This window comes from Mustela lutreola, chromosome 17 (assembly GCF_030435805.1).
Source record: "Mustela lutreola isolate mMusLut2 chromosome 17, mMusLut2.pri, whole genome shotgun sequence".
Lineage (NCBI taxonomy): Eukaryota > Metazoa > Chordata > Mammalia > Carnivora > Mustelidae > Mustela > Mustela lutreola.
The window spans coordinates 37,106,042-37,122,816 of record NC_081306.1 but is presented as its reverse complement, the minus strand read 5'-3'; the positions used below and the strand labels follow the sequence as shown (position 1 = coordinate 37,122,816).

General features: G+C 57.3%; 1 protein-coding gene across 3 annotated transcripts in view; it reads right to left on the bottom strand.

The window, feature by feature from the left end:
• Nucleotides 1-16,775, bottom strand: part of SDK1 (sidekick cell adhesion molecule 1) — an 867,118-nt gene that overhangs the window by 54,714 nt on the left and 795,629 nt on the right. For 2 of the 3 annotated variants that reach the window (XM_059154465.1, XM_059154467.1), the window contains exons 31-35: nucleotides 16,636-16,739; nucleotides 14,184-14,254; nucleotides 7,609-7,744; nucleotides 6,128-6,187; nucleotides 4,095-4,196 (exon numbers count right to left, since the gene is read on the bottom strand). In XM_059154465.1, the coding sequence (XP_059010448.1) occupies nucleotides 4,095-4,196; nucleotides 6,128-6,187; nucleotides 7,609-7,744; nucleotides 14,184-14,254; nucleotides 16,636-16,739 (473 nt within the window). The remainder of the gene's footprint in view (nucleotides 1-4,094; nucleotides 4,197-6,127; nucleotides 6,188-7,608; nucleotides 7,745-14,183; nucleotides 14,255-16,635; nucleotides 16,740-16,775) is intronic. The other variant, XM_059154466.1, reaches the window with a different exon arrangement.

Here is a 16,775-nt window from a genome sequence, read left to right as displayed (position 1 = left end):
CTCTGCAGATGTCACTGAAGGGAAGCTGTCTTCTTGCTGCCACAGCAGCGCCACTGTAACAAGGAGCCTCCCCAAGATAGGAGCAAACTGACAGGACAGTGGAGCCAAAACGAACCATCAAACCAGCCTGTTAGGGTGCTGGATCCAGCCATGCCTGAAGCTAGACCTTCAACTTTTCTGTTACATGGGTTAATATATGATTCTTTCAGCCCAAGCCTGTTTGGGCTGGGCTTTTATTTCTGGCAAACTGGAGTCCATACTGATGTATTATTTTTACCCATTTGCGATGCCTGGACTCAGAAATCAATCTCAATTAGAAATTTCCTAAAAATTACCTTGTCTCCATGAGGTGAAACAGATTTAAATCCTGTATGTTTGGGCTAGACCCAGAGACCCCCTATTCTAAACACCTTGCTCTGCAGATGAGACCAAGGGAGTTAAGTAACTCACCCAGAGTCTCAACCATTCATTCACAAATACTGACCCACCCCGTGTGGTCATGTTCTCCACATTCATCCTGTAGGAAGGACAGACGAGTTAGGGACAGAGTTGGCATGAGGCTCTGAGTGTCCTTAGTCCTAGCTCACAGTGCTCCTTTCTACACCGTGATTCCTCAAGTCTGGGGCCCAGAGGGTTCAATTGACTTGCCCATGGTCACACAGTCAGTAACTGGCAGAACTGCCTACGAATGGGTGGACTTTATTCCAGAGCAGCCAATGCACGCTGAGAAGGCTGATTCCCTGTTTTTTCTATCTAAACTCCAAAGACTCCCTGATTTCATCTGCCGGGGCCGTGGCCCTGGTCCTCCCTGACTCCAGCATCTCAAGGCCTAGAGTCCTGGTCAGTTCCTATTTGCATCTGACTTGGGCAGGCAGGTCTTGCCCTTTCTCCCCCGGGGTGCACAGCACACCCTCTCCTGGTATCCGCCAGGCCACTCTGCCTCTGTGCTCCGTGTCCTCGGCTGGTCTCTCTGGAAGGCTGTCACCCACATTACGGTGGAAGGAGTGAGCATACAATTTCCTTCCGTATCCTGCTCCCTCCCTCCCTGCCCCCATCCAAATTTGTGCAGGAGAGAGCAGAACTGCAGGGACGTGCGCATGCGTTCTTCCTGTGCGGTGCTTACAAGAACCCCCTTGCACAAAGCCTAGCCCATAGCACTTAGCAGCCTCTCTGGTCCCTGCTCCTGCCGCCTGCTTGCCTCCCCAGAGTGCACTCCTGTACCCTGCCAGCTGACCCCCTTCCCTGCCCAGGTGCTGTAGGAGCCATTGATGGTACATGTGTGTGCCTGTGTGAGCAAGGGTACTGGGGTCACAGCAGTCACAGGGCAGATACCACTGTCATGTATCTCCTTGCTTCAGGAGGAGACCTCCCTGATTAGCCCCATCCCCCCACTTACTCCCCCCTGCTCTGAGACATGAAGCCCACCCACTTTATCTCAGTCCATCTGGGTGCTTCCCAGTGCCCAGGATTCCCACAGCTGCTCTCCTGCCTCGTCCTCATGGGAGTCTGGGGACCTCTATTTGCAAGGCAGCAAAGGTATTCAGGTCCCCTTTGGTCCTAAGCTCAGGATGGGGAGCACTGTGAGAGGAGTGGTCCTGGTCCCACGGGGAAGGAAGACAGGACCGTCCCATCTGATAATGAAGGTAGAGGTGTCCACACTGCACCTGAGACTCAGGGTACAAAAGGGGAAAGCTGGACCTGTGGCAGGGCAGCGGGGGGGTGGGGGGTGGTGGTCAGAGAGAGCTTTCTGGAGAAGCAGCCCCTGGAGTCAGGTCCTGGGTGGGAGTCAGGGGAAGAGGGAGCACGAGGAGGCTGAGCAGTGCTCCGTGCACAGAGCCCACAACCATTCAGGAGGCTTGAAGAGCCACTTCTCAGCACCTCCTGCAAGGGCCCTCAGCAGCACAGCTGGCTCATCAGAGCGTGCGAGTGGGGTCAGACAGCCCTGGAGCCCAGGCTTACCAGGTAGGGTCCCCCGTTTTCCATCTGGGGGCTATGGGGTCCAGGAGGCTGACACCGAGATGTGGGGAGACAGCACGGGGAGCAGGTGGGTGCCGGGAGGACAGGTGCCCTAGGAGTGGGGGCCCCTCCAGGGGAGTGGAGGAAGGTGAGAGGCCCCGGGGAGCAGAAGGATCCCCCACCCCACCACCTCGGTGGCTCCCCCTGCCTGTCTGTCATGGCGTTAGCTCAGCGCTGCTGGATAATACCGTAGAGGCTGTCCTCACAGCACCTGGATGGTGGGGACCAGCCAGGTGTCCCCGTGCAGACGGGAAGAGACGAAATCTGAGTGTGCACATGGCAAAACGTTCCCCAGGCACGAGACTAGGTGCTGCCGCGTCGGGTGAAAGCACCCCGCTCGTGGGCGCAGGTGCTAGGAGACATTCCGCACAGATTCCTAGACAGGAAACCTCCAGGCCACTGGCTGGCTGGGAAGCAGGATGGGGAGGAGGGACAGCTGGATGGCAGGGGCTTCTATCCGGGAAGTGGGGCTCTCTCCCCGTGGGGGTGACGGCTGCACCACAGCTGTGCACAGGGTGTGCGCTCCAGGCTGCACCCTCCGCTTCAGGGTTGGGGGGGACGGCTGACCTCACACTGCTCGCGGTTTGCCCTGATGCTTGCTAACCCGCCAGCGTGCAGTGGAGCGCGGAGCAGAGCATAGAGGAGAGCATGGAGCACGGCGTGGAGCACGGCACGGGGCGTGGCTCAGAGCCGGAGGAGAGCACGGAGCGGAGGATGGCATGGAGCATGGAGCAGAGGACGGAGTGGAGGATGGCACGGAGCACGGAGCCGGACGTCAGGCCCACGGCAACCTGGCCAGTGCACACAGCCCCCCATGCCTGCCTGCCTCCCTCCCTGGTGCTAGTCTTCTCCTCGGAGCGTCTGCCTGGGCCCCTATAACTCAAGCTCTGCCTCCAGTGCCACGGGCCCCTGATGCAGGCCGCCAGCAGGCTGCCAGGTGCTGCGGTTCCAGCTGGCCGGCAGACCCCCGTGCTGACCAGTGTGGGCCCAGGTGCCAGAGAGGGCTGGAGAGCCCGCCTTCTGGAGGATACTGGGCACGTCCTGTCCCTCCCTGCCTGTGCTCCTGCCTGGCCTCGGCCTGGGGAGGGAGGCTCCTCTGAGGGGAGGCACATCTGCCCAGAATACTGGCTGCCCAGCCCCCATCTCACCACGCCATTTAACCCCTGGGGGCAGACGTACAGCGCCACCAGCACAGCCTATGCTCTAGGCATCACATTTCACTCGGCCTCACTTGGTGCAAATGTTGCTTGACCATTCCAGAAAAGTCTTGCTCAGTTAGTCCCCCAGTGCTGTCATTCAGTTTCTAACAGTAATGTTAGAAATGTTGAAAGGTCTCTCCAAATGTTGAAAGGTCACCTGACAGGTTTCTGCGGGCTGGCCCAGCGGCCCAACCACCGTCTCCTGCAAGCCTGGGGCTCTGACCTCAGAGGGAATTCCCGTGGTTCCCGGCCTGAAGCACGATGCTCTCACCACCCCAGCTGACCTGAGCAGGAGCCCCGGCAGAGGAGGGGAGAGCGGGCAGTGCCCTTGGGTCAGACAGGAGCCCAGTCTGCTCTCAACATAACATGATGTCTCTCTGAAGCCTCCACACAAGGGACAGCCCTGGAAACAAACTCAGGGGCCGCGTCTTATCTAATAGGGGTACAAACAATGATCCATGTGATTTTCCCATACAGGAGACCGGGCAGTTTACTGGGGGGTCAGGCCGATGTGTGCCAAGCCGAAGCTGGGACCCCACCAGGAACTGTGGGACACTGAGCACAAATGTCCTGCAGAGGCCAAGGTCCCCACGCACCTGGATTCCCGTGGAGGCAGCAGCCTCCCCATGGAGCACATGCTGGGAAGCACAGGGAGGGCTCTGGAGGTAAAATCAATCCCTGAGTCTGAAAGCAAGACTGCACAGGTCTCTCCAGCCACCAGGTCAGCCCAGCCCTCGGCAGATCTGTCTTTCCCAGGAGAGAACCTGGAACCTCCCGGAGGTGCAGGTGGCAGTACCAGGCTCCTCAACATGGGTATGCTGCCGGCCCCTGAGGGCGCCATGCCAGGTCTCACGGAGGGCAGTGGTGCCCTGAGCTTACCAGCCTCGCCGACGAACACCTCCACGGGCGCGCTGGCTGGGCTCTCGCCGATGATGTTGTAGGCCGTCAGGATGACCTCGTAGCGCCGGTACCTCTTCAGACCTACAGGCGGAAGGAGACGGGTCAGTTGGCTTGAGACCACCTCTCTGCCTTGGAGCAACACTACAGGGCCACGGGGCAGAGCGGGGGCATCCCCCGAGGGTCTGTGGAGCGGCCTCCTTCTCCTTCCCTGGCCCAGATGAGCAGTTCCTGTATGCAGCCGCAGGCCTGCCACCAGAGGTAAGAGTAGAGGCAGCAGGATGTGCTGTAGGCCAGCCTGTGGCCCAGAATCTCTCTGTAAGAACGGACATGGAAGACCCTGGTGTTTAAGGAGGAAATGCACTGGCAACACAAAGCCCTCTGAGTTTTTAACCACCACGTCCCGGGAAGACAAGGGCAGGTGAAACCACATATATAGGGTTCCACAGGCTGAGCCGAGCGACAGGTTGGAAGTAGCTGACCTGTCAACGAGAACACTCTGGAAGGTTCTGCTAGTTCATACCACTTCATCGTCGCTGGGCTTTCCTGAGGCCGTATGTGCGTGTCTGACCCCTGGGTGAATGGTGACTTAGCTCAGACTTCAGATCTCTCCTCCTGGGGTCCACAGAGGTTCAGTGAATCAGAACACCAGGTTCCTGCCCCTGCTGGCTTCAGGGACATGCAGGGACCCACCCTTTCCTGCTCTCAGCCTGGCTGCGGCTGTGCTGCCTTCTGTGGCTCATGCACCTGCCTGGCCTGTTTGCCCCAGCCCCATGCCTGGAGACCATGTGTCTCCTCAGCATCAATGGAGACAAGCCAGGGTGGACATGGGCACGGTCAGAGTCGAGCAACCTCTCCTTCATAACCCGGACCCGGACTGCAAAGCCTGGAGGTCCAGCCTGGGAAGCCTCGTCTCTAGGACCTGGGTTTCACCGAACTCCCTAAGCTGCTCTTCAGCACGGTGTCATGGGAGACGAGGCGCTGGGTGGAGGGGTGGTGGCTGGGTAGGGATGCGGGGCAGACTGCAGAGCCCTTTTTAGGGGAGCAGAGTGGAGGAGAAAATGGCATGCCTGAGTCTCCCCGCCCGGACTCCCACCCCGGCCATGAGGGCAGGGCCAGCTGCCCAGGCGCTGCCTGTGATGCGGTGGGTGGTGCTCACACACTTTAGGGTGTTGGGAAGGGCCAGCCCCTCCTCCTCCCCCCTTGTTTATCCACATGCCAGTCCAGGGAAGCTCCCGGCACAGGGGGGAGTCACACTGGGGGGCCCCTTCGCCCTACCTCTGGACCATGGAACCCTGTAAGGGCCAGGAGCGTGAGAGCAAGCAAGGTGGCAGCCAGAGGGAAGGCATGATGAATGGGTGGCCGAACAGGTGAGTGCACGCAGTGGGGCGCTATTCAGTCTTGAAGACATGGAGCGTCCCAGCTGTGCCCCAGCAGGGCTGAAGCTGGAAGGGATAGAAGCCAGACAGCAGGGCAAGCACTGCTGCAGTCCTGGAGGACTCCGACACAGAAACAGAAAGGACAGGGTGGGCGCCGGGGGCCAGGTGGGGGAGGGGTGGGTGTTTCACAGAGACGGAAGCTCGGTCCAGGGAAAGGGATGGGCCCTGGAGGCGGGCGGTGATGGCTGCACAGCAGTGTGAACGTGCTTAATGCTCCCAAACTGCACGTTCAGAAACGGTTACAATGGTACATTTTGCACATATTTTACTGCAATTAAATACAGAGTAAAAGGAAAAGGTCAAAGGGAAGCAGAAAGGAGCTCTGGCTCCCTCTGAGTCCCCCAAACTCAAAGACCAGCTGTCAAATGCCTTCCCAGTTTCTGTTCTGGAAGTGAACTTTCCCGTCTCCGCGATGGTTTTGGTGTGTTGAGAAGCAGCGCTGGAGAGGGGGAATTCCAGAAACTAGAGCCATCAATCCCGGCTGCTTCTCACTTGGTCCACTGAGAGGCCAATTGGCACTGGCCCCCGCCTGCCCCGCGGTCACGGCGCCTCCTGCTGAAGGCGGCGTGCACTTACGTGTTAATTCATACGTCGTTAACGTGGAGCTGCTGTTCACGGTCTTGAAGCTGCTTTGGGCTATTAGGAGTAAGCAAAGCAGAAAGGCAGTTAGCAGGCAGGGAACAGTTACTGCAAACGATGTCTGTAGACATGGTGGGTGGGCTGGTGCTGCACTCGGAAGCCGCTGTGCTCGGAAGCCACTGGCCGTCCATACTACCGCCTCCACACTCCCCGTTAGCAACCTGGGGGTCCCCACCTGGCTTCCTGAGATAGCCAGGGCACCTGGCCCACGACAGGGATCAGACGAGTCTCTGGCACGACAGGGCAAACACCACTCGAGGAGCCAGGAAATAGGTTTCTCCCAGGGCGGCAACTTTTCCAGACACCCTGCGGCAGGCACGGTTGTCTGGGTTCAGGTGAGCACCCTGCTTGGACGGGGACGAGCAAGCTAAAGACTGTGAGCGCCTGTGCAGGTAAATGGACCCAATCACATCCTGGGTTCTTTTACTTTGTGGTTTTGATTTTGCTACAAAGCCCAGGAAGATATTATCTGGCCACTGGCAAGGGATGCCTGCGGGGCGGGGATGCGGGAGTGTGACCAAGAGCACGGGAGGCAAATGAGCCCGTGGTTCCAGTCAGCACACTTCTGGGATCAGCCAGACGCAGCCGCCGCCTGTCTGGCAGGCCCAAGGCACAGCCTGTGCTGTGGTGGGAGGTGGACAGAGCAGGGATGCAGTCCTGGAGTTGCACGTTCTGATGTGACACAAGGATGTCACACGGCAAGAGGAATCTTCTGTGATACTGTTTGGGGGATGCCCTCTGACTCCCTTCTGAGACAGGAAGATGCCCTTTCCAGAAGTTCTAGAAGCTGCCTCAACTGCTGTTGGATCCAAGCCTGGGGAGCAGGTGGATTGGCTCAGAGTGAGAGGGCTGTGCACCCCATGAGGCTGGGGTCCCCCGAATGGACCTCATCAGAGCATTAGGCTATGACCGGCCTCTGTTGGCCCCAGATGGGGTGGTGGCATGGTGTCCTGGGAGGGCCTTCCCTCCCTAACATACCCTACCAGCCTCACGCAGGCAGGTGCTCCTGGCTGGCCCACTGGAAGGCACCATCCAGGAGCCCCTTGGTTCTTCTAACCTCCTAAGCACTTACCTTTGCCAGGCCCTTGTGAGTTGTACCTTCCTGTGTCCTCGATGGAATCTCTTTTCCCTGACCACCTATCTCAAATGGCTCCTCCCCCGGGAACCTTGCCCTGATCTCCACACTGGGAGTAAGTCCCCAAAGCCCAGGGGCTCTCTATGGGCTACCGCTCTCTGTGCACACCTGGGCTGCCACAGACCTGTCCACCCCAGTGGCCATGCCCCCTGGAGGAGAGCCGCATCTCCCCTGGCCTTCCAGGGCATTTCCCACCATGCCTTGCATAGAGCTAACATGCACAAGGGTTCCTTTCCTGGGTGCATGGTGTGGCACCTGTGCTGGGATGGGATAGGTGTCTCACCTGTAAGCTCGGCCCGTAAAGCTGAAGGGGTTTTGAGCGTCTTGGACACGGTGGCTGAGGATGCCTCAGACTCCAGCTCCCGGTAGTAGATCCGGTAACCCTGAAGAAGGCCGTTCAGGCTCTCATCCCTTGGAGGCTGCAAATACAGCACGATCAGCGTGCTGGCAGGGCCTAGCAGCCCCGCTTCAAGCTGAATCAGCCAGCTGTGCTGGAGAAGTCACTAAGTCAAACAGGTTGTCCTTGGTTGTTTATGCACAAAAAGGCAGGTGCCACATTCATGAAGAAGGGCACAGGGGACCCCCAGGTAGAGGATTGGGCTCTGAGAGCCCGAGTTTCCTGGTGCCAGGACATGGGCACTGAGCAACTTATCCCATGTGCAGACCATACTTGTAGGAGCCCCAGGCTAAGGCAGGGGACTCCATCCCAGGACGCAGGTGGGCGGTGAAACTGCCTGTTGCCTGGTGAACTCTGAGGAGCTATGCATGTGGGCCGGTTCTGCGTCACCCACCAGCTGGCCCCATCCTCTCCCTGACGGCCACCCGGGCTCATGGCAGATTCACAGGGGGGCCCAGTGACTGCTCCGCATGCCAGGTCACCCCCACTCTTGCACTGACTCAGACCTAAGCCAGAACCCCCGTGGTCCCTCTCATGACAGCTGGTGTACAAAGAGCCTGGGGTAGGGTAGGTAGGGCAGGTGCTCATTCAATGTTTGGACACGCTGTGGACTGTGAATGGTGGGAGACGGGCCCCGAGGCTCAGAATTTAACCCACACCGGGTTGCGCACCAATGTGCACAGAGGTGTCCAGCCCACATTCTCCCTCCCATCAGTTCCTGTTGATTAATGAATCTTGGGAGGGCTGCAGTAGCCAGAGAGCTGGCCTGGGGGGCCAGGGGCTCTGGGTCCCGTGTGTCCTCTGGAACGCTCAGCAAATAAGGACAAGAACCATCCAAGCTGTGACCAGACAGATGGTAAAGGGCACGCCCAGGACCCCTGGCTACAGCAGAGTCATGAAGCCAGAGATAGGGATGGACGTCAAATTCCCCATGACATCCACACGGCTACTGTGTATGGGGGTGTCAGAAGCACCTTCGTAAACGCTGTCCTTGTCCACAGTAGAGGCCACAGCTTTGTTGTAGGAAAACCCCTTGGTGGTGGGTTCAGCTGTGCCCTCCATGAAGATATGAAGGTGTCCTACCCCTGGTATGTGTGGCGGCCACCTTACATGGACACAGGGTTTTCAGAGCTTGCAGTTATGATGTCACACTGCAGTAGGGAGGGCTCTCATTCAATGACTGGTTGCTTTTTCAGAGGGTAATTTGTTTGCATATAGAGTCCTGAGTCCTGCAAATACAAGCTAAACCTCCCAACCCCTGCCAAGCCCCCAAACAAAGTATCTACGGGTCTTTTCAATGACACCCAAAGACAAAAGGACCACCTTCAAGCCTGAAGGTCACGAACAGCACAGCTGCTTGAAAACATAATGGCAAACTTTGGACGGATGAACATGAGCAAAGTATCATAATTGCTAATTCACACGGGGAGCCTGTGTTCCACATTATCAGTTGCTGAACATGAAGACAGAGCATATTTGGAGAAGCAATTTAGGGTCTAGCCATCATTTGACAAATACTGAAGCAATAAGAAGATCCAAAGGTCCTTGGGAGAGCCCCTTGGGCACAGCCCTGGGAGAGCTTCATGGGAGCCGGAAGCAGAGATGGGCAATGTGCTGTGATACCGTGACTTAGGAGAAGAGTATCTATTTCATCATTCAGATGAGCCAAATATGTTCCTCATACATGTGTCTTTGTCCAGAGTGACAAAGCTGTCACTTGTTATGTGAATGAGAATATGGGCTGGTCACCAGGAAAACCAACCTTGTGATCAGAGGGTTGGGACTTTCGGTCCCATCCCTGACTTCTGGGGACAGGAGAGGGGAGTTTCAATCAATGGCCAATGGTCGGTGCTTTCATCAGTCAAGCGTGTGCAATGAAGTAATCAGGACAGCCCTAGAGGATGGGGTTCAGAGAGCTCCCGAGTCCGTGAACATGCAGAGATCCGGGGTGGAGGGCATGGGAGCTCTGTGCCCCTCCCCCAGACCCTGTCTGGTGCATATCTTCCATCTGGAAGAGGCAACAGGCAGCAAACACCCCACACAGGGTGGGTGTGTCCACGCACATCATGGGGCTGGAGGATGGAGGGGAAGGGCCGAGGCCATAGATCCTGGGCTCACGGACACTTCTGATGAAGGAGGAGAGGGTGCTTTCGAGGCACAAGGAGAAGAGGCCACATCCACATCCGACAGGTGCAGCTGCTACCTGTGACACAGTGGGACACACCCTGATGCTGCCCTCTGGGCTTGAGGAGGGGCACAGGTGGCCACGTAGCCTGGGGGCAGCCTCGTGAAGTCTGCGGTAGGTCCTGGGCACAGGAAGGGTAGGCTCCATGGCAACTCTGGGGCCTGCCAACATGGGATTTGGAATTGGGTTTAACCACTCCTTCTATTTCTAGAGTTTGGAGAAAACACATCTGTCATTCGTGAAAGACTCTGGACCCCCTGGGAGGTATCAGTAGGGCAGCTCCATGTGACACATGGAGAATTCTAGAAGCCATGGGCCATGTTCAGGCTCTAGATTCGAGTCCTGGCTCCTTGCAGTGTGGGCTTGGGCTGGTGGCTCGCCCACCCAGGCTCAGCCCTGTGTTCATAGTGGGTGGAAATCTGGCCCGATGGGGTCTAGCGCCTCCTGTGACTCTGGACAGAAGGTTCCCTTTCAGCCACAGATCTGCTCTATAGCCCTCGGTCCTGACCACACTGCAACTGCCGTTTCTGCCTCCACACTGACTGGTCATAAGTCCAGGGCTATATATTTTCGTTGCTGTTTCCCTGCAGCACCCCTGATAAGCTTTGGTCATGGCGGGCACTCACTTAGGGCTTATGGTTGTGAGCTAGATTTGCTGACATCCAAGATCACCCCATCTCGGGTTGGTTTCATCCTGGACTGCTTCTCTGTCTGGGAGACACTGTAGCACAGGAAGCCTTAGAAAACCTGGTTCCAACGTGCCTTCCCTTGATGCCTGGTGCTGAGTCCCAGGGGCTGTCACACCCTTAAGCCTCTACCCAGCTGTGGGTGATGCCCAGATGCCCATCTCTGCCATTTACCTGGGAGCATAGAGCGGGGGAGCGTTCATCTTGCAAAACACAGTCAGAAGCCCCCTCCCAGCTCCCCCTCCACTGTCTTCCCAGTAACACATCCTAGGGCTCTGCCCAGTGAACAGAAGCTCTGCAAGGCCTGGAGTCTGGCTTATCCACCTCTGGGTGCTCAGACCCTACACAGGAGCTGGTCCTCTGCAGGGGATGGAGCCCATGTGAGAGAAGGAACAAACCCCAAACATATCTTGAAGAGCCCTGTGGCCCTCTCTCCTCTTTCTGGGTGGTGGTCATGCTCCTCTGTGGAAGGCGCTTGTCACAGCCCTGAGTTCACACTCTGCTGGGGCCCATGTGCACGATGTGATCTATTGCTAAGAAGTTTTTAGTTTTTGGTTTTTTTTTTGTTGTTGTTTTGCTAAAAAAATGGCCTGAAAATCCACTTAGGGAAATCTCTAGCTACCCCAGGAGGGAACTCCACTTGAGTGACAGACTATATGAGCCACTGGAAGTTTCTGAGCAGCCAGCTTCAATGTTGTGAGCAACTCAGAAAGGCCGGTGTCCATTATGAGTGGCACTCAGTGTGAACACAGTGCCGCCACTGTCTAGAACACACGCTCAAATCCTCAGATTTCAAATTGTGCTGGATCCCATGAAAGGCAGGGATTGATTATCCTACCAGGAAAAATCAAACCTGACAAGTTTCTACAGAGGAGACGTTTAAGTGGGTCAGCAGCCTTGAAATTACAGGCGGTGTTCGCATTTTTAAACAAATTACTGGAAAAAAAGGGGTTTACAGGTGAAACATTTCATTTGGAATGCAAATCTATATTTAAACATAGTCTCTTTGTTCTGTTCGTGCTGATTTAGTAAATTACTCATAATTTTAATTATACTTCAACTGCCTGGCGGTTGATAAGCATTTATTTCTACAATACATCATATTGACCACCTCCTGCTCTGGGCTTCTTGCAATTAGTTTGTTCTGCTGGGCTCTGAACAGGGACAGCTGATGGACACGCATGCCAAGTTCCTTTGGTACAGCTCTCCCCCATTCACAGAGCTGTCCAACCACAACCATGGGGCTCGGAGCCCCCCGCGGGCGTGGGGGCCGGGACGGCGGGGGACGACAGCCACCGTGTGGAGGTGATGGTCCATCCAAGCCTCCAAGCTGCTTTTATAGGAAAAGAGCTTACCTAGTTACCGGCCAGCCAATTGCTACATGTACAAAGAAAATGCTAAATTTCTGGTAAAATTTAGCACAGTAGAGAAGACCAACTTTTGGGTCGATTAAGTTAGTAGAGGATGGGGAGCAGAAGCTCTTGGGACCTGGAATTCCCACTTTGAAAGTCTCCCACCTCCCACCAAAGGCCCTAATGAAAGTCAGGGGTTTGAGACCTAACAGACCTGCCTCAGAGCCCCTGGAGGTCACCTTTGACTTCCCATTTTTACAGAGAAAGAACGGGAGCCGGAGAGGCCTGCTGGGGTCATGTCATCCACTGGCAAACAGGGGTCTGCGGACCTAGAGCCAGTGGGGCCCCAAGACAAGCTCAGGGGATGAGGCCGCCCAGAGGCAGTGGGGGAGCCAGCCCCATGCTTTCCCCACACTCTGGTGAGGCTGCGAAAGACAGAACGCCAGGCAGTGAGTTTCCACGTTCACTGGAAGACATCTGGAACTGTCTCCTGATCACCTGTAAGGGATCCCTCACTTCTGAGACATGTCACTTGGCAGTGGAGTGAAGGAGGAGCCCACTCCATCAGTACCTGGAGAGTCTGCGTGTGGCTCGGAGCCCAGGCTATGTACATCGGGCTCTCATCCCTTCCAGAGCCACCGTGGCAAGTCTGTTCGTTTGACCCGCATGGAGTTTCCACCTGTGCTCCTTGCTCGGGGTCAAACTGCACTCGAGTGGAACTAACAGCCAGGCTGCCACCAAGCTGCCCCACCAGGGTAGACAGCAGGAACCTTGAGCAGTTAGGAGCCACTCCGAGAATTCTGCGAGCCCCCTCATGGCCGACACCCGCATCCCAGCCCTGTCTGCCTGCCCTGACTTCCCGCCCAGCATCCTGCTCTGTTAGCAGCCCTGGGAGGCCGGGAGGGATCCTGACTTCTCTCCCTCTTGCTCCTTGCTGGGCACCAGTTCTAGCCTGGAGGGGTCTCTGGCATGCTCTGTTCCGGCCTACAAGGCCCCTGGAGGCAGTCCCTGTAGGACAGTTCCCCCGAGGGCCTCCTCTAGGTGTCCCGGTACAAACATGGGTGGTTTACCCACCCACGCCCTCTGGGCCATCCCTTTCCAAGGGAGTCCCTTCCAGTCCTCCCCTCTTGCCAGCCTCTGCCCTTGGCTGGGCACAGCCTCTGCCTCTCTAAGCCACAGTTTGCTCTAAGTTTCAACATTACCTGGGCCCCTAAATCTCCTGACCTCGAACCGTCCCCTCCTGCCTGCCTGGTCTGGATGTGATGTTGGCACTCTCCTGGACGATCTCATTGACAGAAGCAGCTCGGCTGCACGGGCCCCTCCATGGACCACCAGCCCAGTGTGGCCACAGTGGACACAGACCGGCACACCTGCTCCCTGCTCCGACCCCACGGCCCCGGCTCTAGGCCCTGCCCTCCTCTGGAAGGCCACCCCATTCTGGGCTCAGGAACTTCCCTGGCTGCCCAGAGCTCCCACGACTTTCTCATTGCTGCCCTCGGCCCTGCCTGTTGCTGTGCCGGTTCTGTCCGGCCTGAGTCCAGACCAGCTGCTGAGCCCTACCACCTGGCCTGGTTGAGCCCTCTCCACAGACCTGTAGGCACCCTCGCTGGGCTTGCCCGGGGCCAGGGCAGCCCTCCACGCAGTTCTCCCCTCTCTTATTTTTGTCTTCCATGTACGTTGCTGTTGACAAGAGTATCCAAATTGGAAATGAGGCCAAGAGAGAGCAGAGTGTCCTTTTGACATCATGTTACTGTTCACGGCCCCCCAATGTTACTTGATTGTCTAGGATAAGGTGCCTTGACGGGACTGTTCCCTGAGAATTAACACCGGGCACGCAGGGAGGATGCACGTAACCCCGTGGGTATTTTGTCTGTTAGTAGATGATTCCTGTAGAAAAGATCACTCCCCAGCCTATGGTTTCCCTGCCCTGTCCAATGCCACCTAGTTCTGTGTGTACCACGGAGGCCTGCTGGACCGTCCTTCCCCAACAGCCTGGAACACTCAGCTCAGATGCCCCGTACCAGCCCTGCCATCCTGTTGGCCCTCCCAGGGAGCCGTGCTCAGGCCCCTTCCCGCAGCGCGGCTCAGGGGGTCCGTGGTGCTCCCCCCTGCAGTGGGCATGCCAACTACGCAGAGTCCCGTGGCCTGCCACCGACCCTCAGACATGGGGTCCAGCACCGGGCAGGTTCCGGCCTCAGATGCAGGTTCAGGACACACCCTGCCCTTCCCGGGCCTTACCCGCCACTGGATCAGGACCGAGGAGGTGGTGTGCGGTGTCACCGAGATGAAACTTGGAGGCTCTCCCGGAACTGGAATCCAAGAAAGGAGAAAGCGAGGATTAGCGGGTTCTGCTTGTACTTGGCTGCTGTTCCGGAGCCAGCTCCCTCCTGGTTCTGGCGGGGAGGCAGGGCCAGGGACCCGCTGGTGGGGTGGGGGAGGGGGTGGGCGGCTGGGGAAGCGGGCAAGCCAGCATCCCTGCCTCCGCCTCCCTCCCTTCCCTGTAGTTGTCCTCCACCTGCGGAGCCCAGCTCCCGCCCAGACTGGATCCTGATGGATGTGACAAGATAATGTCCTGCTTTTGTCCCTACCGCCCCCCAGCCCCCAGCAGACCCACACAGGACATACAAAGGCGCTGGGCTATCTTTGGGAACCCTGCCTGGGGAGCCTTCCTGCTGTCCCCCATCTTCTCAGGGGCTCTCCCTAAAGGAGAGGGAGCATTTGTTGGAGGTACTTAAATCAGAGAGGCTCTGACTGGGACAAAGAGCCCATCCAGGCCTGAGTGCTCTTAGTTTCCGACACTAAGGGAGGGAGGCTGAGTTCTGGGGTGGAGGGAACGGCCGCTATTTTCGGGGCAGCGGCCGTGACCGCTTGGCTCTGCTCTCTGGAGGGATACGGTCAGTTTGGCTCTGCCCGTGGCCATGGCTGTGCCCTCCATGCTGGAAACTACAGTCCTGCCCCATTCGAATGTCCCGCGCCCCTCCTTGGACACGCCTTCCCTACACCTCCGCTCCCACTGAACCTGTGCGGTCCCAGTTGGCATGCTAGGTTGGCTTTTTCATGGCTGCTCACTCTAAGGTCCCAAGACTGTGTACCAGATGCTCACCAAGAGTCACTGAGTGGAACAACTGAGGCTGTTGTCCCCATCCTGCACCTACCTGACCGTCTCAGACTTGGACTCTTGGTCACCGGCTCTGCGTCTCCTCCACACCTGCTGGGGCACCCAGCACCTGGGACATGCCGGCATCAGCCTCACCTACAGCCCCCTGCCTTCTGGGGAGCCCCCTAGCCTGTGCTCTCTGGCCTCCTGCTGGCCTGAGGTCCACGGTGGACCCTTACCCAGCTTTCTGGGATTTCACGCTGGATTGAGGGGGTCTCACACCTCAGCCACCACAACAAGGAAATGTTTATCAGTGAGCGATCCACACATCCAGCCCAGGGCTCCCCCAGCCCCGGAGTCTGTCCGTCCCAGCAGATCTGTTGTTCTGGAGACAATCTAGCCCAAGCACAATACAGTCGACACAAGGGGACTGCAGATCTCGGAAGAGAAAGAGGACAGGGTCGCTGCGGCCAAAGACAGGATTTCAGTAACAAAGGATGCAGATAGGCCTTTGGGAACCTGGAGAGGCCTTCAAATGCTTCCCCCCCCCCCCCCAACAGGCCAGTTCAGCAGGAGCCCAAGCCATGTAAGGGCAAAGGGAGTCTATGATATCTTCCTCACTGGCCTGCGATTTCCTTAGACTCGCCAACAAAATTAGCTTGCTGCATTTCCCTCTTTCTTTTAAGCATCAGTGCTTCTCCCGAATAGAACCCCAGCTGTGTTAAATGTAAGACGAGAAGACGAGCCACAAAGACAACCACAGGGTTTCTGGCAGGGCCTGTCCCAGCGGCAGTGGGAACCCTGGGTGTGCATGATCTCTGCGTGAGGCCCAGAAGCTGGAAGGTTCCCCCTGAACCCCTCCTGTTGGTCCCCAGCTTGCCTGAGGCCTCATGTTGGTGAAGGCAGGCTCCTGGCTTAAAAAGGAGAAACATGGCAACGTGGTGAGTCAGTTCCCAATGCCATTGGGGGAGCTAAAGGCTCAGGCCTGCAGCCCGAGATCCAAACCCCCGCATCTGCAAGGCAAGAGCGATCCTCCCGCCCTAGAAGTCGGCCTGCCAGCAGGCCTGGCAGGATTGGCGCCCGAACTCACAAGGATCTTTGGGCCTGCTCCTCTGAGGTGGGAGAGGGCGGGTAAGAACCACCTGGAGCTCTCGGGGGATCTTAGCTCCTTCACTTCCCTGGGCTTCCGTCAAAGGGCAAAACTGTGGAGTGGTTCGTGAATGAGAAAAATGGGGAAACCACTCAAAATGCAGCTACCCTTCCATATTTATTTTTAATGACCCTATAAATTATTCAATTTCTCGGATGCTAATGGATTGTAGGGGTTTGGAAGCCAATCAAAGGAACCTCCGTTCCACTGGCCAGTCCTTGAAGTCGGCTTCAGGACCACAGGCTGTACGGAGCTCCGAGCAGTCTTCTGCTAACTGAATCCTCCTGCTCGCCAGTCATCGCCCTCCCTCCCCGGCGCGACCCCTTCCTGGCTCGGGATGAAAGCGGGGCCTCTCTCCCTGGGAGCCCTTGTCTTAGGGCCCAAAGGCAGCAGCCGGCCAGGGGCCCGTGTCTACACCCCTGCCTGGGTCCCAGCTGGCTCACCGTCCTGCAGCGTGGTCACTGCATCCGTCTCTGCACTGAAGTCACTGTCGCCGATGTCATTGGTCGCTTTCAGGCGCAACTTGTAGGAAGTGAAGGGTCTCAGCCTGAAACACAGATGAGCCGTAAGGGCCTGAGCCCTT